Source organism: Osmerus eperlanus, unplaced genomic scaffold, assembly GCF_963692335.1.
Source record: "Osmerus eperlanus unplaced genomic scaffold, fOsmEpe2.1 SCAFFOLD_44, whole genome shotgun sequence".
Classification (NCBI taxonomy): Eukaryota; Metazoa; Chordata; class Actinopteri; order Osmeriformes; family Osmeridae; genus Osmerus; species Osmerus eperlanus.
The window spans coordinates 95,001-114,776 of record NW_026911093.1 but is presented as its reverse complement, the minus strand read 5'-3'; the positions used below and the strand labels follow the sequence as shown (position 1 = coordinate 114,776).

Sequence of the window (19,776 nt, the reverse complement as noted above, 5' to 3'; positions counted from 1 at the left end):
TTTTCTAAATCCGGAAGTTCCGCCCCCGTTTTGTTTTGAAGCAACGACTCCCTCCGCCGGTGGTCACCCGAACTACACCCTCACACCATACCCCTCATATTCCTCAACTACTCTACACACTCAACTAGTAGGGGAGACTGGGTATAGTTGTAACACGGGGAGAGTTGTAACACTACCAATTCCATTAATCAGGGATAAGATACGAGTCATGTGACAGTTTCAGTTTCCTCAGGTTTCCTTTACAATCCCACATGGAGGTTTTTCAGTCTGTGTTACTATCTCTCCTGAAGCTACAGCAGAAAATGTAATTCTGAGGTAAGAAAGTAAAAAAAAAAAAAAAAAAAAAGATAATTTTTTGTTCAGTACTTCTACCGTTGTAGATAATGTTGTATGAGTTATGTCAAGTCAAACTGTAGTTTCTCTAGTAAAGAATGGTGTATCAACCTCCTGCTAATTTCAAAGCACCATGCTAATACAGCTACCTAAACAATGGGTGACAGTGGCGGGGATGGTTATAACACGAGTTTTGAAAGTGTTACAACCAAAGAGACAGGTAGGAGTAGGAAGAAGAGGTGCTCGGAAATCCTCACTGATACACCAGTGAAGCTGGCATTGGAAGAGGAGGAGCGTCGAAAAGGGAAAAACATCAGATAAATACATATGAATGTGCACGTATGGACATGCACACACCAACACACATGTGTGCATGCACAAACACACACAATATGCACATACACTCCCCATATTCACACATATTTTATTGTTGCAGCCATTCAATTTAAAATAACACTGTTGCTGTGGCATATCACTTGGTTTTTGTGCATTTTGTCTACCTGTTACATCTTACCCCAGTATGTGTTACAACCTACCCCGGTAGTGGGGTTGGTTGTAACAAAGGACCACCTTGTATTTGTCATCATCTCACAAGTCTGTGATATAGTTGAACAAAATTTAAATTGTTGCCATTTGTAGTAGACAAATATGGGTACTTTGCCTAAAAGTTTCAGACGTGTAGCAAAAAACAGGTAGTTTTAGGTGCTGAAGAAATAAGTGTTACAACCATACCCAATCTCCCCTACACACTACATACTCTACTAATATACACTTAATACAAAACGCACTGTAAGTCTATTGACTGCTATAGGAACTTCGGCCTGCCCTGCTGGGTGAGAAGCTGGCAGCGATGCAGGTGGATGCCCCCCTCGTGTCCTGGATTGTGGACTACCTGACTGGCAGACCACAGCATGTGCGCCTGCAGCACTTTGTGTCGGACAGCGTGGTCAGCAACACTGGGGCCCCTCAGGGGACTGTCCTCTCTCCCTTCCTCTTCACCATCTACACCACAGACTTCAACCACCACACAGTCCTGCCACCTTCAGAAGTTTTCTGATGACTCTGCTGTGGTGGGATGTATCAGCGGTGGTGATGAGACTGAGTACAGGGCTGTGGTGGGGAACTTTGTCTCATGGTGTGAGCAGAACCATCTGCAGCTCAATGCGACAAAGTCCAAGGAGCTGGTTGTGGATCTACGGAGGGCCAAGGCACCAGTGACCCTGGTTTCCATCCAGGGGGTCAGTGTGGACATTGTTGAGGATTACAAGTACCTGGGAGTACACTTAGACAATAAACTGGACTGGGCCAAGAACACTCAAGCTGTTTACAGGAAGGGCCAGAGTCGCTTCTATTTTCTGAGGAGGCTGAGGTCCTTCAACATCTGCCGGACAATGCTGAAGATGTTTTATGAGTCTGTGGTGGCCAGTGCTATCCTGTATGCTGTTGCATGCTGGGGCAGCAGGTTACGGGTAGCGGACGCCAACAGACTCAACAAACTGATCCGTAAGGCCAGTGACATTGTGGGGGTGGAGCTGGACTCTCTGGCGGTGGTGTCAGAGAGGAGGATGCTGGCCAAGCTACATGCCATCTTGGACAGTGTCTCCCACCCACTCCATGACGTGCTGGTCAATCAAAGGACCTTCAGCGGAAGACTCATCCTCCCAAAAAGCACCACAGAGCGCCACAGGAAGTCATTCCTGCCTGTGGCCATCAAACTCTTTAACTCTTCCCTCTAACCCTTACGAGTCTAAGGGTTAGTCTGTATGACCCTAGGTCACTAAACTGGACATTGATCATTACATCTCGGCCATACTTGAATTAATTGCGCAATATTCTGTGTAATACTCTGTGCAATATTGAGTTTTTCATATTTATTATTCATACCTCCATTATTGCTGTTGCACTACTTATTGGGTGTGCTCAAGCCTTCGGCGAGAGCACAACCTTTGTTCTCTCACATATATATTATTATTATTATTTTTTTTTTTATTTTTTTTTGCCCCCCTAAAACTCAGTCAATATTTGGCCTACATAGACAACGTAGGTGTCAAAAGTTTCGTCTTGGTAGCGATTGAGTTGCTTCTATTGGAATTTACGTTCCGTTGTATGGTTAAAGTGGAAATTAATTTTTTGTGGCGAAAAGTGAAGCTAACGGTGGCTAATTTGCTAGCCACAGTCACTGACGTTACTAACGTCACTACGTCACTAACGTCACGAAAACACGCGTGACTACCTTTGGCAGAACATTCGTTTCGCATCTGTTAACTTGGCTAACTATAGCTTTACTGGAAGGCAGCTGCAGAAACGCCACAAGCAAAGAGGCCAGGGTGATAACTATTTATTACTTTGTGATATGACACACAATTGTGATGTGTAATGTACAGTATAAGCTGATATTATTAAGGAAGTACATCTACTTTCGGAAACAGTAGTCTACTATTTCACTGACGTATTAGCATCATGACATTAGCCTGTGTTGCCCGGGCAACACATACTACAGTAGTCTATGATGTAGCGTTATCTGTTTTCAATCGTTAAAATAAACATTCCTCACATATATATTTTCGTTGTAGGATTTATTCTGACATTAGTAAACGATTTGTTGGTGAAATTACCATTACCTGTGGTTTCAAACCAGTGTTGCTCACTGCAACGCTGTAGCCTACGCGAGACACACTACAAAAACATCTACAGTACACAGCTGTTTAGGAAATCAAAGGGCGACAGAACATGTTCGGCACTCCCCTTACTTAAATCAAAAGTCTCTGACCACTAACCTGAACTTCATTGCCACAGCCTAAACTTTGTCAATCTGTTCATGAAAATAATTAATTTCAGCCTAAACCTTACAACGGAACGTTAAATCGAATTCAACCAACGCAATCGCTACCAAGACGAACACAGCAGTAGTCTAGTACTGTACCGTAGTAGAATTTACCGGGGCAGCTTCTCCACACAGGGCTATATCGCATTTTGCGTTGTTACTGACAATGATCGCTACCAGTGAGCTTTTTATGAATGAGCGATTTTCCACTAAATAAATGTCAAGCTTATTTACGTTTTTGAGGGCATTTTTTCAGTTAGCAGATGGTAATGTTTGAATCGCGATTCCATCTTCTACTGCCGGTAACGTCGTAGAATAATCTTCAAAGGGGGTTCTTTATTCATGAATGAATGCAATATGAGTAGGCTAAATGCCTGAAAATATCATGAGAAGGGAAAACTTAAAAGGACGTTTAAGTCATAGAGATTAGGTCAATTTTTACACCGGTCTGCCAAATGTATTCGTTGATTCAGCTATGAGGCTGCCTCTTGCAGGGGAAATGAGAAGACATCATATTTCATTCTACACTTAACTCGTATTTTGAGTTGTAAATGAGCAGCAAAAAAAAGATGCTTTTAAATCTATGTAATCTTTATAAATAATAAGTAGGCCCTATGCATTTTTAGATAAAATATACAGAAATATCAGTTGTAAAAATGTCATTAAAAAACGGACCCCTGTGCAACCGACGCAAGCAAGCACACCCTACAATTTCCCCAGAAATTGTACCCTCTCTAGTTACTTATACTATTATATTGCATTATTATACCGTATTATCATCATCAACCGGTTTTCTGACCTGTTTTATAGTTTTATAGTGTATTGTATTTTATCTTTGCTAGTACTTTCTCCTGTGTGCACTGACGTAAAGACGAGATGCTGTAACAAAGAGTTTCCCTTCAGGGATCAATAAAGTATTTCTGATTCTGATTCCACGTTAGACTGCAGATCCAGAGGTCTCAGGTTCAAATCCCCCCTGTACATCATTACATAAATATGTATCTACAAATAGGAAAATAGAATCTACTATATACTGTATATTAAGCCTTCAACATGCAGTACATTCACCAATACACAGTATACAGCACACAAACACATACATACATACATGATACACAGTATACAACACACACACACATACATACATGATACACAGTATACAACACACACACTAGTCTTCATTTGTTTAATTATAATTTCTGAGGCAAAGACTCACTTTAGCAAATAACCCTACCCCTATTCAGAGAAGAATAGAGAGTGAGAGTGAGAGAACGACAGATGGGTGTTTGCAGTGTTGCAGAACATCCCGCAGTTCTTGTATCAGTCTCTATTCTTGTGGCAGGGTCAGGGGTCAAGCTGACGTCTCACCCCGACCTCCTATCCTTCACCTCTCACCCCGACCTCCTAGCCTTCACCTCTCACCCCGACCTCCTATCCTTCACCTCTCACCTCCTATCCTTCACCTCTCACCCCGACCTCCTATCCTTCACCTCTCACCTCCTAGCCTTCACCTCTTTGTGTCGGACAGCGTGGTCAGCAACACTGGGGCCCCTCAGGGGACTGTCCTCTCTCCCTTCCTCTTCACCATCTACACCACAGACTTCAACCACCACACAGTCCTGCCACCTTCAGAAGTTTTCTGATGACTCTGCTGTGGTGGGATGTATCAGCGGTGGTGATGAGACTGAGTACAGGGCTGTGGTGGGGAACTTTGTCTCATGGTGTGAGCAGAACCATCTGCAGCTCAATGCGACAAAGTCCAAGGAGCTGGTTGTGGATCTACGGAGGGCCAAGGCACCAGTGACCCTGGTTTCCATCCAGGGGGTCAGTGTGGACATTGTTGAGGATTACAAGTACCTGGGAGTACACTTAGACAATAAACTGGACACAGTATACAACACACACACACATACATACATGATACACAGTATACAACACACACACTAGTCTTCATTTGTTTAATTATAATTTCTGAGGCAAAGACTCACTTTAGCAAATAACCCTACCCCTATTCAGAGAAGAATAGAGAGTGAGAGTGAGAGAACGACAGATGGGGGTTTGCAGTGTTGCAGAACATCCCGCAGTTCTTGTATCAGTCTCTATTCTTGTGGCAGGGTCAGGGGTCAAGCTGACGTCTCACCCCGACCTCCTATCCTTCACCTCTCACCCCGACCTCCTAGCCTTCACCTCTCACCCCGACCTCCTATCCTTCACCTCTCACCTCCTATCCTTCACCTCTCACCCCGACCTCCTATCCTTCACCTCTCACCTCCTAGCCTTCACCTCTCACCCCGACCTCCTATCCTTCACCTCTCACCCCGACCTCCTATCCTTCACCTCTCACCCCGACCTCCTATCCTTCACCTCTCACCCCGACCTCCTATCCTTCACCTCTCACCTCCTATCCTTCACCTCTCACCCCGACCTCCTAGCCTTCACCTCTCACCCCGGACCTCCTATCCTTCACCTCTCACCCCGACCTCCTATCCTTCACCTCTCACCCCGACCTCCTATCCTTCACCTCTCACCCCGACCTCCTATCCTTCACCTCTCACCCCGACCTCCTAGCCTTCACCTCTCACCCCGACCTCCTAGCCTTCACCTCTCACCCCGACCTCCTATCCTTCACCTCTCACCCCGACCTCCTATCCTTCACCTCTCACCCCGACCTCCTAGCCTTCACCTCTCACCCCGACCTCCTATCCTTCACCTCTCACCTCCTATCCTTCACCTCTCACCCCGACCTCCTATCCTTCAGCTCTCACCCCGACCTCCTATCCTTCACCTCTCACCCCGACCTCCTATCCTTCACCTCTCACCCCGACCTCCTAGCCTTCACCTCTCACCCCGACCTCCTAGCCTTCACCTCTCACCCCGACCTCCTATCCTTCACCTCTCACCTCCTATCCTTCACCTCTCACCCCGACCTCCTAGCCTTCACCTCTCACCTCCTATCCTTCACCTCTCACCCCGACCTCCTAGCCTTCACCTCTCACCTCCTATCCTTCACCTCTCACCCCGACCTCCTAGCCTTCACCTCTCACCTCCTATCCTTCACCTCTCACCCCGACCTCCTAGCCTTCACCTCTCACCTCCTATCCTTCACCTCTCACCCCGACCTCCTATCCTTCACCTCTCACCTCCTATCCTTCACCTCTCACCCCGACCTCCTATCCTTCACCTCTCACCTCCTATCCTTCACCTCTCACCCCGACCTCCTAGCCTTCACCTCTCACCCCGACCTCCTATCCTTCACCTCTCACCCCGACCTCCTAGCCTTCACCTCTCACCCCGACCTCCTATCCTTCACCTCTCACCCCGACCTCCTAGCCTTCACCTCTCACCCCGACCTCCTATCCTTCACCTCTCACCCCGACCTCCTATCCTTCACCTCTCACCCCGGACCTCCTATCCTTCACCTCTCACCCCGACCTCCTATCCTTCACCTCTCACCCCGGACCTCTCACCCCGACCTCCTATCCTTCACCTCTGACCTCTGCCTGATCCTCCCATTATCCTGAAGAACAGTACCATACACGAGTGTGTGAGCAGGTGTGTGTGTGACTAAATTAAACAGCAGGTGTGTGTGAGCAGGAGTGTGTGTGTGTGAGTCTAGATGAACAGCAGGTGTGTGTGTGTGAGTCTAGTTGAACAGCAGGTGTGTGTGTGTGTGTGAGTCTAGATGATCGCTCTGGATAAGAGCGTCTGCTAAAATGACTAAATGTAAATGTAGAAGAACAGCAGGTGTGTGTGTGTGTGTCTAGATGAACAGCAGGTTGTGTGTGAGTCTAGATGAACAGCAGGTGTGTGTGTGTGTGTGAGTCTAGATGAACAGCAGGTGTGTGTGTGAGTCTAGATGAACAGCAGGTGTGTGTGTGTGTCTAGATGAACAGCAGGTGTGTGTGTGTGAGTCTAGATGAACAGCAGGTGTGTGTGTGTGTGAGTCTAGATGAACAGCAGGTGTGTGTGTGTGTGTGAGTCTAGATCAGGGGTCGGCAACCTTTACCACTCAAAGAGCCATTTGGACCCGTTTCCCACAGTAAAGAAAACACTGGGAGCCACAAAACCCTTTTGACATTTAAAATGAAATAACACTGCATATAACGTTTTTTTTTTGTCTTTATGCTATGTATAAACAAACTATAATGTGTTGCATTTATGAAATCAATGAACGACTGCAGAGAAAACAAAATTACATTTCTGCATGCAACAAAACATTTTGAGCTCCGAAAAAAAGACGTTGACGTTGAAGGTTACTTTCAATTAAAATACTCAATGTCTATTTGAGCCTTCTTGTATTTATGGAAAAAAAAAACGCTGAACTTAAATTATCCACCGTCAACAAACCAAAAATGCCATCCTCTCTCTGTGCGCCTGACTATTTCCTGAGCGGCTACAAAACTCGCATATGTACTTGAATTTGCAGACTTCATCCACTTCTTGAAGTGATTTTTACTCAGATCAACCTTCCGCATCAGTTCCGAAACGGCTTTTTTTCTCTCATCTCCATCCGGATATTTTTTAGCAAAGGCTGCGTGTTTATTCTGGAAATGTCTTGCGACATTTGACTTTTTGTTGTTTCCTAGTTTCTCATTACATATTAAGCATACTGGTAAACCAGTCTCGTCAGCAGTGAAAGCAAATGAATCTGTCCACGTACCATTGAACGTTATGTTTTCTTCAGACACTTTTCTCTTCTTAGAATTCTCCATAGTTGTCCTACCTGGGATTCGAAAAGTTCAAGAAATCGCGCGCTGGCGGGTGTCGCACATTGGCGGTTGTTACGCATAGTAACAGCGTAACAGCGACATAACATTTTTTAACACGTTTTATTTAGATGTTACAAGATCACCATAATCTTCAAATTTTGAATTACATTTTAAAAACGAACAAACTAAAATAAATTTTGAATTAAATACTTTAATATTATTTTCAAAAGCCACAGGGAGCCGCATCAGAGGGATGAAAGAGCCGCATGCGGCTCCGGAGCCGCGGGTTGCCGACCCCTGGTCTAGATGAACAGCAGGTGTGTGTGTGTGTGTGTGAGTCTAGATGAACAGCAGGTGTGTGTGTGTGTGAGTCTAGATGAACAGCAGGTGCTGGTCAGCAGGGATGCTGTAGTGAATCTTGTGCTCCTCAAACAGCTGGCTGAGCTCCTGCAGGTATCTGGAGTGGAGACGCTCGATGTCCTCACAGCTGGGACTTGCTGTCTGCTCCACTCGGATGGGGGCGCCAACTAAAAGAAAACACATACACCATCAGTCACACACTATACACACACACCCTCAGTCACACACTATACACACACACCCTCAGTCACACACTATACACACACCCTCAGTCACACACACACACCCACAGTCACACCCACAGTCACACACACACCCTCAGTCACACACACACCCACAGTCACACACACACCCACAGTCACACACACACACTCAGTCACACACACACCCTCAGTCACACACACACCCTCAGTCACACATACACCCTCAGTCACACACACACCCTGTCACACACAGTCACACACACACCCTCAGTCACACACCCTCAGTCACACACACACACTCAGTCACACACACACTCACAGTCACACACACACCCACAGTCACACACACACACACTCAGTCACACACACACACTCAGTCACACACACCCTAGTTAGAGAGCTCGTCTGCTCCTCCCGGAGAGGGGCGCCTAATGAAGCATAGCGCAAGTTCAGTCAGGCAAGACCGCTCCCTGCACTCGGGCATCTTCTACAATGTGTCACTACTAACTCCCCCCACTAAGAACACTCCTCTTTCCCTCTTTCCTATGTTGGGCTGTCATATGGTTCGGTTCGATCATCGCTCTCGTCTATCAATTAACGCTGTCGAAGAATTACATGATCGTGCCTTTTAAATAAGCTTATCTCCCCGTGTAGTTTCTCCAGGCTATCAAGTGCGCGACTCTCCACCTCCCCGTCGCCGCCTGGTTCCTGTCTCTGTCTTCGACTCGTTGGTTGTCGGCTGCCGCCACCAGTGTCTGGACTCCGTGGGGGATTCTTCTCGGATGTCGGGCAGGCGCCCTCTGATCTATGATTCCCCACGGGGTCTAAGCTCCAAACTTTGTAGTACAATTACCAGTCCGTAATAACATCACTCTACTCATACCTGGTTTCTCCTGATTGAACTAGCACATGTACGTGTGGAAGTGTGTGTGTGAGACATCAAGCGTGTATGGGCTGGCCGTAGGGCATGAGTGTGTGTGTGTGTGAGACATCAAGCATGTATGGGCTGTCCGTAGGGCAGGAGTGTCAGTTGGCTGAGCGGTGAGGGAATCGGGCTAGTAATCCGAAGGTTGCCAGTTCGATTCCCGGTCATGCCAACTGACGTTGTGTCCTTGGGCAAGGCACTTCACCCTACTTGCCTCGGGGGAATGTCCCTGTACTTACTGTAAGTCGCTCTGGATAAGAGCGTCTGCTAAATTACTAAATGTAAATGTATGGGCTGGCCGTAGGGCATGAGTGTGTGTGAGACATCAAGCGTGTATGGGCTGGCCGTAGGGCAGGAGTGTGTGTGTGTCATACCCACGGTGTGTATGGGCTGTCTGTATGGCATGAGCCCGTAGTTGTACTGGAACACTCCACGGGCGTGGAACAGCGGCAGAGCTACTCCCATGATGCCCTGCAGCCACTCCTGCAGGTGTCTCAGTGGGGAGCCGGCTGGGTTGGGCATCTGGTCAAACAGCTCGTTCTCACCGAAGGAGAACACGGGGACCAGCTGGGCCCTGAGGACACACACACACAATCACAAACTGACCCTAAACCCTGACCCCTAAATAACTTTCCACTGTGTATGGTGTGTGTTACCCATGCTTCAGGGCCAGCTTGATGAAACCCTTGCGGTTGCGTATCTGCAGCCTGAGGGCTCCTGGCCGAGCCTCCAGGGACTCTGGCGCGCCCCCTACAGCCAGCACCGCCACACTGCCCCCTCCTGGCCTGGACAGCAGGTAGGACGCACTGGCCTTCTCACTGGACACCAGCCCTGCACACACACACACACACACACACAGATAAATGTGTCTATTGACAGAGCACTCTTGTGAACTCAGTTCTGTTCAGTCGTTGAGTTGCTATGTCACTATACATGTGGACACATGTCTGTGTGTGTGTGAAAGTTTGACCTACTTGGACTGTGTTCAATGTATCAGTCATGTCCACACAGCAGTCTTTGACAAACATCTCTTACTCAACTGGAGTGAACAAACAAGACATTCACCACAGCATACACACCATCAGCCCCCTCCGCCCTCACCTCCACCCATGATGTAGTCCCTGAAGAAGGGGACCCTGAACCAGAAGGGCAGCATGAGCAGGTGTGGGCGCAGCCCGGGGAACAGCGAGGAGAACCCGGAAGCTTCTGTGCAGAAGTTCCCAAAGGCCCCGGCCACAAGGACGCCATGGGGGTGGAACCCAAACAGGAAGTTATATGATGGGTCCAGGTCCACCGTCTTCACCAGCTGGAGAAACACACCACTGATTGGACCATAGCTAAGTACGTAGCGCTCTGATTGGACCACAGCTAAGTACGGTGCGCTCTGATTGGACCACAGCTAAGTATGGAGTGTCCTGATTGGACCATAGCCAAGTATGTGGCGCTCTGATTGGACCATAGCTAAGTATGGAGCGCTCTGATGGGGTGAAAATGGGAGGCTGTGGTTGGGGCAGTGGTAAACATGGGATGCTGTAATTGGAGCAGGGGTGAATATGGAAGGTTATTATTGGAGCAGAGCTGAGGAGGGCTGTGATTGGTGAGACTTACGGAGATAGGGAAGTAGTTTCTGAAATGCTTCCAGACGCTCCAGTTCCTCATCCAATCTGACCTCCGACCCCCGCAGCTGGGCGTGTCCCGGTCCAACCACAGCCAACCAGCATACAGCACTGCCACCAGCCACCAGTCACTGACCACCAGCAGCACGAACACAGCCAGACACACCTGGGCTGGGGACCAATTACAACATCAGAGACAGAGACATGTGTGAGGTGTGTGTTTGTGCATGTGTGAGGTGTGTGTTTGTGCATGTGTGAGGTGTGTGAGGTGTGTGTTTGTGCATGTGTGAGGTGTGTGTTTGTGCATGTGTGAGGTGTGTGTTTGTGCATGTGTGAGGTGTGTGTTTGTGCATGTGTGAGGTGTGTGTTTGTGCATGTGTGAGGTGTGTGCGTGTGCATCAGTAACCCTGTACTTCGATGACTCTGTACACAGTTCTGTTTCCCCACAGCTCCTCTGGGCTCATGGACTGTTTCACAACCTCAGACTGCCCTCTGCCTCAGACTGCCCTCTGCCTCAGACTGCCCTCTGCCTCAGACTGCCCTCTGCCTCAGACTGCCCTCTGCCTCAGACTGTCCTGCCTGTAATTCCATGACCTGTAACTCTCTCTTCTCACCTTCTCAGTGAGGAGACTTCCTACAGGAGGGTTTGGCTAGAAACACTAAAGCAGACAATATATTCCAGAATAATCTATATTCCTCTCTTACCCTCTTAATAATCTATATTCCTCTCTTACCCTCTTTTTCTACTAAAGAATATATTGTGCTTATTAAAGTTATGCATTGTGCTTATTAAAGTTATGAACTTAGAAGTGTGCTCAGGCTTAAACATTGGGTCTCACACTGGGTGTGGGAAGCAGGCTGTTCTGTGTCTATATCTCTTCATTTTCAGAAACAACCTTGAAACCGGGTGGAGACGGCACCCGAGCAGGTGGGACGCGCGTAGGCAAGAACAACTGACGCACGAGAGAACAAGCTGAACCCTTTTTTGATACTTGTGTTTCAATTGCACTGTATAAATATATGCTGGGGAGGGACAGATAGCCAGTTGGACTTCGTGAACCAGCCCAAACTCTGTTGCGGGTAGGGAAACTTAGACAACTCCAGAGCTCTGTACTTAGTTGATTTCCAACTGCTGCATTAAAGCTGATATTATCGGACCTCTGCGACTCCAGACCACTCTTTCTAGAACACAGATTTGTGTCATTGAATACTATCATTACATATTGGAATAGACACATAGATATATGAATCCTTCACTACTCAATACACACACACACACATCAGACAATCCCACAGCCTCAAACAGATGAATTCACACACACACAATCTTTGGCTGGACTCACCAAGCGCGAGAAAGGAGAACAGCCACTGTAACACCGCCGCCGTTTGCAGGCGCCGCTGGAATGGAACGTTGAGCGGCGCGAACTGGATCTTCATCCCCACCGACACAAACACGCGCACCCTCTCTGTCTTTCTGTGTCTCCTTTGTCTCTCTGAGTCTCTCCTTCGATGTCCGTGTGTAACGCGCTGCTGCAATCTCCGAATATCTCAGAGTTTTACACAAGTACGTTGCCTTACCCTGACCCGTTCTCTGGTTGGAGTAGAAGCGGCTGTATTGTGTCGCGCGTGCGGTGGGTCCCTGTGCTAAGACAGTTATAGCGGAGAGCAACAAGCTCGAGGAAAACTTTCTTTACTCTCACACGCTCTACACGCTGTCCAGCACGCATGCTCCATGGACACGCCTCCGGCAGTCAAATGTTGCAGCCAATCAGAAGAGCAGCGTACCTGTGGTCTCTGTCTGCAGGGCTCTCAAGTCTCACGCATTCGCCTTGAGACTCGCGCATTTCAACCATTTCTCACGCTCTCACTCAACACCTTTCTCACGCTGAGAAGTAAGGGATACCTTGTAGGTTTACACAAACACGGAATTTACTGTGGCAGGAAGGTACTAACAATAAACATATACGGATCTTAAATTAAAAGTAAAAAAAAGTACAATAGTCTAATTCTAGGAACTAAACAATCTAAAAGTTAAAACAATGTAAAATATAATATATATATAAATAAAATAAGAATAAGAATGATATGGTAATCTCAAGCCAAAGTTTTGATAAATCTTGAGAGCCCTGGTCTGTCTGTCTGTCTGCCTCTGTCTGTCTGCCAGTGTCTGTCTGCATCTGTCTGTTTGCCTCTGTCTGCCTCTGTCTGTCTTCCTCTGTCTGTCTGCCTCTGTCTGTCTGCCTCTGTCTGCCTCTGTCTGTCTGCCTCTGTCTGTCTGCCTATGTCTGTCTGCCTCTGTCTGTGTCTGTCTGCCTCTGTCTGTCTGCCTCTGTCTGTCTGCCTGCCTCTGTCTGTCTGCCTCTGTCTGTCTGCCTCTGTCTGTGTCTGTCTGCCTCTGTCTGCCTGCCTCTGTCTGTCTGTCTTCATCTGTCTGTCTGCATCTGTCTGTTTGCCTCTGTCTGCTTCTGTCTGTCTTCCTCTGTCTATCTGCCTCTGTCTGTCTGCCTCTGTCTGTGTCTGTCTGCCTCTGTCTGTCTGCCTCTGTCTGTCTGTCTGTCTGCCTGCCTCTGTCTGTCTGTCTGCCTCTGTCTGTCTGTCTGCCTCTGTCTGTCTGCCTCTGTCTGTCTGCCTCTGTCTGTCTGCCTCTGTCTGTCTGTGTCTGTCTGTCTGCCTCTGTCTGTCTGTGTCTGTGTCTGTCTGCCTCTGTCTGTCTGCCTCTGTCTGTCTGTGTCTGTCTGTCTGCCTCTGTCTGTCTGCCTCTGTCTGCCTCTGTCTGTGTCTGTCTGCCTCTGTCTGTGTCTGTCTGTCTGTGTCTGTCTGCCTCTGTCTGTCTGCCTCTGTCTGTCTGTGTCTGTCTGCCTCTGTCTGTCTGCCTCTGTCTGTCTGTCTGCCTCTGTCTGTGTCTGTCTGCCTCTGTCTGTCTGCCTCTGTCTGTCTGTGTCTGTCTGTCTGCCTCTGTCTGTCTGTCTGTCTGTCTGTCTGTCTGCCTCTGTCTGTCTGCATTCACCCCCAGAGACGCGGGCTGGACGTAATCGCAGCATTTATCCAATGACCGTATAGTTTCGAAGCACTGAAAAAAACTGTTCAAAGCAAGTATGAGAATGAAATCGAGTCAGTCGACCTGCTGATTGTATCTGGTATGTAGCTGAACTGTACTTACTGTAAGTCGCTCTGGATAAGAGCGTCTGCTAAATGACTAAATGTGAACTGGTCTTCGAGATGAACGCATTTAAAATGTTAACACAATAGTAAATATTTGACCATTCATTTTTTGACATTTTAGGGGAAGCTGAGCTTCCCTTGCAGTCTTAAAGAAATCGCCACTGATTGTTGTGTATGATAATATAGATGTACAGTTGTGTATAATTGTATGGGGATAGTGTACAAAATATGGATATACAATATAAAGTAAGCCTACAGAAGGGATGGCATGGCTCCCATGCATGTATGATATCTATATGTAGGCCATGCACACAAACATACACATACATATATATGTAAACCCATATAAATATACACATATCTACACACACACCCACACACACACTCAGGCGGGGCAAAGGGGCATGATATTCTCTCATAGGCCCAGGCACGGCGAAGATTATGACGTAGTCATGTATCTATGCACGCTGGGGGAGGGGGCGCTCGAGCCCGTTTTACCGCAGTGTCAACGGGTTTCATGTATCAGCTGCTGCGCACCAGAATTCTAGAACGCAGATTGAGCGCCTGCATTCTAATCGTTCATAAAATTAAATGATTGTCGGTAATACCCCCGGTCTAACTATTGATGTCATCCCGCCTGACGTGACTGGATATTGTTTTTAAACTCGAGCTCTCATCCGGCCGTTCGTCCTCCGTCAGTTGACAGACACAAAACATCTGACAGCGCGAGTCGGATACTCCGCTTCATTCATCTGGGTACGGATTTGAGCCGCACGGACCGCGAGTAGCAGCATGGCTAAAGAGGATGAACGGAAAGGTTCCGGGGAGTGGAAGGAGTTCTTCTGGAACCCGCGAACGCACGAATTCCTGGGTCGGACCGCGAGCAGCTGGGGTGAGTGGGTCCGGTCATCTTTGATGCGCGCGTCTCCATCACCCGACCTCCTCTTCCTACTCTGTCCTTCTCCTCTCCTTTACAGATCCCTCCGTCCTCTATCCGTCCTCTCCCATCCTCTCCTCTCCACTCTCTGCTCCATCTCTCCACCCCTTCCTTCAAGTTCAAGTTCAAGTCTTTTATTGTCAGATGCACAGAACAACACAGACAACACAAAGCAACCTGGCATAACATAACATATGATTACACAGAACATAGATTACAGCTATGATAAGATAAAATATAGTAAACCTCCTAATATACAAATAATATACAATATTCAATACAGTATACTAAACCTCTAATACACATAATAACCTATACTAGCTCTCTCCCATCCTCTCCTCTTCACTCTCTCCTCCATCTCTCCACCCCTTCCTCTCCCATCCTCTCCGCTACCTGCTAAATAAGATCCGTCATGTTGTCAAGTCGTCCCGTTGTGAAGGTCGCCGTGTGTGTGCAAGAGTGTGTGTACGAGAGTGTGTGTGCAAGAGAGAGTGTGTGTGTGTGTGTGAGAGAGAGTGTGTGTGCACGAGAGAAAGAGAGGTAGATAAAGGGAGATACAGGGAGAGAGAGAGAGTGTGTAGATACTGTAGCTTCATGAAGGTCACCGTCATGTCTGGTTTGAACTACTGGGAGTCAGGTGGCTGAGCGGTCAGGTGGCTGAGCATTGAGGGAAGCGGGCTAGTAATCAGAAGGTTGCCAGTTCGATTCCCCGGCCGTGCCAAATGACGTTGTGTCCTTGGGCAAGGCACTTCACCCTACTTGCCTCGGGGGGAATGTCCCTGTACTTACTGTAAGTCGCTCTGGATAAGAGCGTCTGCTAAATGACTAAATGTAAATGTAAACTACGCATGTGCTACATCAACATCTGCACTACCCTAACCCTAGACCCCTGTACACATGCGTGAGAGACTGTGTGTGTGTGTGTGTGTGTGTGAGAGAGAGAGAGAGAGAGAGAGAGCACACACTCTCTCACACACTCATGCACACACAAACAATAAATAGTAAGTATGTTTATCTAGAGACTCTAACCCTTAACTAAGCCTGTTCTAGATTAGGAGACCAGAACTCTGTTCTAGATTAGGAGACCAGAACTCTGTACTATAGTAGGAGACCAGAACTCTGTACTATAGTAGGAGACCAGAACTCTGTATTATAGTAGGAGACCAGAACCTCTAATGGGTAGAGGGAGGGAGGGAGAGAGAGAGAGAGAGAGAGAGAGAGAGAGAGAGAGAGAGAGAGGGAGGTATGCAGAGAGAAGAAGAGGGAGGGAGAGAGAGGGAAAGAGAGAGCGACAGAGAGAGTGAGAAAGAGAAAGAGAGAGAAAGAGAGAGAGAAGGGGGATGGAGAGGGAGGGAGGAAGGAGGGGGAGAGAGCGAGGGAGCGGGATCTGGTGACAGGAGGTAATCTGGATTAGGTTTGAGAGGAGAGTTTGATTGGTCTGTGTAATCTGTCTGCCCAGTGTCTGTTACACAGACACAGACACACACACTCAAACACACACACTCATGCAAATACACGCATATGCAGAGTATGCTGTAATCCATTGCTTTGTCCAGGACACAAGAGATGGAGAGATGGAGGGAGAGAGGGATGGATGGAAAGAGAGTGATGGTGGGAGAGGGATGGAGGACTGGTGGGAGAGAGGGGAGGGGGAGGGATGGATAGGTGGAGGAGAAGAGGGGTAGAAGAGGAGAAGAGAGGAGGACAGGAGAAGAGAGGAGGAGGGGAGGAGGAGGGAGGAGTGTGATTCACTCAAGACTGAACTAATAAAATAGAGACATACTGTACACACATGCACACACCTGACACACATGCACACACACACACCTGATACACACACACAGAAACACAAACACACAGCTGATACACAGATCCTGGGGAACAGAGAACCGAGCAGAAGGTAGAGGGGAGTAAAAGAAAATGTGTGGAAGAGAGATGGAATGATGGATGGATGAGAGAGCAAGTAAAGGAAGAGAGAAAGGGTAAAGAAAGAGGGAGAGAGAGTGGGGGGAGAAAGAAGAGGAGAGATGCAGTCAAAGGAGACGTATTATCTAATGTCTCTCCAGACTGAAGCAGTAATGTGTGTATCTGTAGTGTGTGTATCTGTAGTGTGTGTGTGTATCTGTAGTGTGTGTGTGTATCTGTAGTGTGTGTGTGTATCTGTAGTGTGTGTGTGTATCTGTAGTGTGTGTGTATCTGAGTACTGTGGTTTCCAGTACCTTTGCTAGCTTCCCAATGCTGATGATAGTGGGTGTGTGTGTGCGCGTGCATGCATGCGTGGGTGTATGCATATGTGTGGGTGAGTGCGTTTGTTTGTGCGTGTGCCTGTGCATGTTGGCATGCGTGTGTGTGCGTGACAGGGGACAGAGGCGAGAGGATTATCCTCCCCTCCCCCACTGTCACCATTCAACAGCTATGTAGGTTACAGAGAGGGGGAGGAGGAGAGGAGAAGAGAGGAGAGGAGGCACCAGTCCTTCAGGTCAGGGGTCAAGCATCCCTCCTTTTAGTTAGGGTTAGTGAGCACTAGTAAGATACAAGGAGGGGACACACACATACCACAGGACATACCACTGGAGATACCACAGGAGATACCACAGGAGATACCATAGAAGAGAAGGGAAGGAGTATGAACTAAAGGAGAGAGGAAGAACTCAGTAGTAGACTGCAGCTCTAGAGATTGTGGGTTTGAATTTCATTGTTCTTGTCTAACAATATATCTGTGTGTGTGTGTATCTGTGTGTGTGTGTCCCAGGTCTGATCCTGCTGTTCTACCTGGTGTTCTATATCTTTCTGGCGGGAATGTTTGTTCTGACCATGTACGTCATGTTGCTCAGCCTGGACGACTACCAGCCAACGTACCAGGATCGCCTGACCACCCCAGGTACACACACACACAGACACACACACATACCAGGATCGCCTGACCACCCCAGGTACACACACACACAGACACACACGTACCAGGATCGTCTGACCGCCCCAGGTATTCACTCACACACACCCCACCTCCTCCTCCCCCCTAGGGATGATGATCCGGCCCAGGGGGGAGGCTCTGGAGATTGTGTACAATCGGGACGATCCGGACAGCTGGAGGTCATATGCCACCGCCCTGGACATCTTCCTCTCACGTAGGTCCACGTGTGTGTAAGCGTTAGTGTGTTAATGTATATGTGAGTGTGTGTTAATGTGTGTGTGCGTGTATTAATGTGTGTGTGTTCATGTGTGTGTGTTAATATATGTGTGTATTAATGTGTGTGTATTAAATTGTGTGTATAAACGTGTGTTAATTTGTGTGTGTGTATTAACGTGTGTTTGCAGCCTACAACGACTCCCAGCAGGCGCGGACCAACGACCTGTGTGTTCCAGATCGTTACTTTGTACAGGAGGACAGTGGCGAGGTGAGGAACAACCCCAAGCGCTCCTGCCAGTTCAACCTCTCCACACTGGAGGAATGTTCCGGGCTCAGCGACCCGTCCTATGGATACGCCCACGGCAAGCCCTGTGTTCTCATCAAGCTCAACCGGGTACACACACTCTCTCCCAAACACACTATACACACTAAACACACACACACTCTCTCACACACACTCTCCCAAACACTATATACAGACACTATACACACCCACTATATACACACACTCCTACTACTAGTGCACAGCCTAACTCCTCTCCTCCTCTACAGGTTATTGGAATGTTACCAGGAAAGGATGGCCAGTCTCCATATGTCAGCTGTGGAGCAAAGGTCAGCAGGGTTAGGGTTAGGTTAGGTCTGTCTGCTGCCTCTCCTGTCAGTCTATTGTCTCTACTGTCACTCTACTGTCTCTATTGTCTTTACTGTCTCTATTGTCTCTATTGTCTCTCCTGTCTCTACTGTCATTCTACTGTCTCTATTGTCTCTACTGTCTCTTGTCTTTACTGTCTTTACTGTCTCTATTGTCTCTACTGTCTCTATTGTCTCTAGTCACTCTATTGTCTCTACTGTCTCTACTGTCTCTACTGTCTCTATTGTCTCTACTGTCTCTTGTCTTTACTGTCTTTACTGTCTCTATTGTCTCTAGTCACTCTATTGTCTCTACTGTCTCTACTGTCTCTATTGTCTCTATTGTCTCTACTGTCACTCTAATGTCACTCTACTGTCTCTACTGTCTCTCCTATCTCTACTGCCTCTCTACTGTCTCTACTGTCTCTATTGTCTCTGCTGTCTCAACTGTCAGTCGACTGTCATTTGAGATTGGACATGAACCCTCATGAACCCTTGTTAACCCTGACTTGAACCCTCATGAACCCTGATTAACCTTTACATGAATCCTCATTAACCCTCCATTACTGTAACCCATTCTCAGAAATACAAAGTGGGAAAAGGTGAATGGGTAAGACTGTCCTGTTGGATGGATGGATGGATAGATGGATGGAGAGAGAGAGATAGTTTAGTTCATTAGTTAGTTGTTTAGTTAGTTGGTTGGTGAGTTACTTGTTTAGTTAGTTGGTTGGTTAGTTGGTTAATGACTGGGTCTCTGTTCTGCAGAAAGAGGACTCTGACAGCATCGGGGAGCTCTCTTATTTCCCACCAAATGGAACCTTCAACCTCATGTACTTCCCCTACTATGGCAAGAGGGCCCAGGTAACACACACCCATGCCACACACATGTATGCACACATCTACATCCACACCCACAAACACACACACACACACATGCACACATCTAC

General features: G+C 47.7%; 2 protein-coding genes across 34 annotated transcripts in view; one reads left to right on the top strand and one right to left on the bottom strand.

Moving 5' to 3' along the window:
* Positions 1–6,566: 6,566 nt before the first annotated feature.
* Positions 6,567–12,761, bottom strand: mogat3a (monoacylglycerol O-acyltransferase 3a). Of its 32 annotated transcripts, none has more exons than XM_062455147.1 (9): positions 12,314–12,744; positions 10,963–11,141; positions 10,456–10,660; positions 10,011–10,185; positions 9,733–9,928; positions 8,212–8,393; positions 7,054–7,143; positions 6,961–6,995; positions 6,567–6,784 (listed from the first exon to the last, which is right to left on the bottom strand). In XM_062455147.1, exons 1-9 carry the CDS (start codon positions 12,405–12,407, stop codon positions 6,621–6,623), a joined length of 1,320 nt encoding a protein of 439 aa, XP_062311131.1. In that variant the 5' UTR covers positions 12,408–12,744; the 3' UTR covers positions 6,567–6,620. The 32 variants fall into 32 exon arrangements, 25 of the variants coding, with proteins under 25 accessions (XP_062311131.1, XP_062311157.1, XP_062311133.1 ...); XM_062455149.1 differs by having other exon boundaries at positions 6,630–6,815; positions 12,314–12,743; XM_062455155.1 differs by having other exon boundaries at positions 6,657–6,784; positions 7,054–7,135; positions 8,173–8,393; positions 12,314–12,740.
* Positions 12,762–14,616: 1,855 nt separating this feature from the next.
* atp1b2a (ATPase Na+/K+ transporting subunit beta 2a) overlaps positions 14,617–19,776 on the top strand; it is a 6,783-nt gene continuing 1,623 nt past the window's right edge. Inside the window, exons 1-7 of one of the 2 annotated variants that reach the window (XM_062455174.1) lie at positions 14,617–15,024; positions 17,822–17,950; positions 18,093–18,197; positions 18,388–18,593; positions 18,752–18,811; positions 19,413–19,439; positions 19,595–19,690. In XM_062455174.1, the coding sequence (XP_062311158.1) occupies positions 14,925–15,024; positions 17,822–17,950; positions 18,093–18,197; positions 18,388–18,593; positions 18,752–18,811; positions 19,413–19,439; positions 19,595–19,690 (723 nt within the window). In that variant the 5' untranslated portion in view covers positions 14,617–14,924. The remainder of the gene's footprint in view (positions 15,025–17,821; positions 17,951–18,092; positions 18,198–18,387; positions 18,594–18,751; positions 18,812–19,412; positions 19,440–19,594; positions 19,691–19,776) is intronic. The other variant, XM_062455175.1, reaches the window with a different exon arrangement.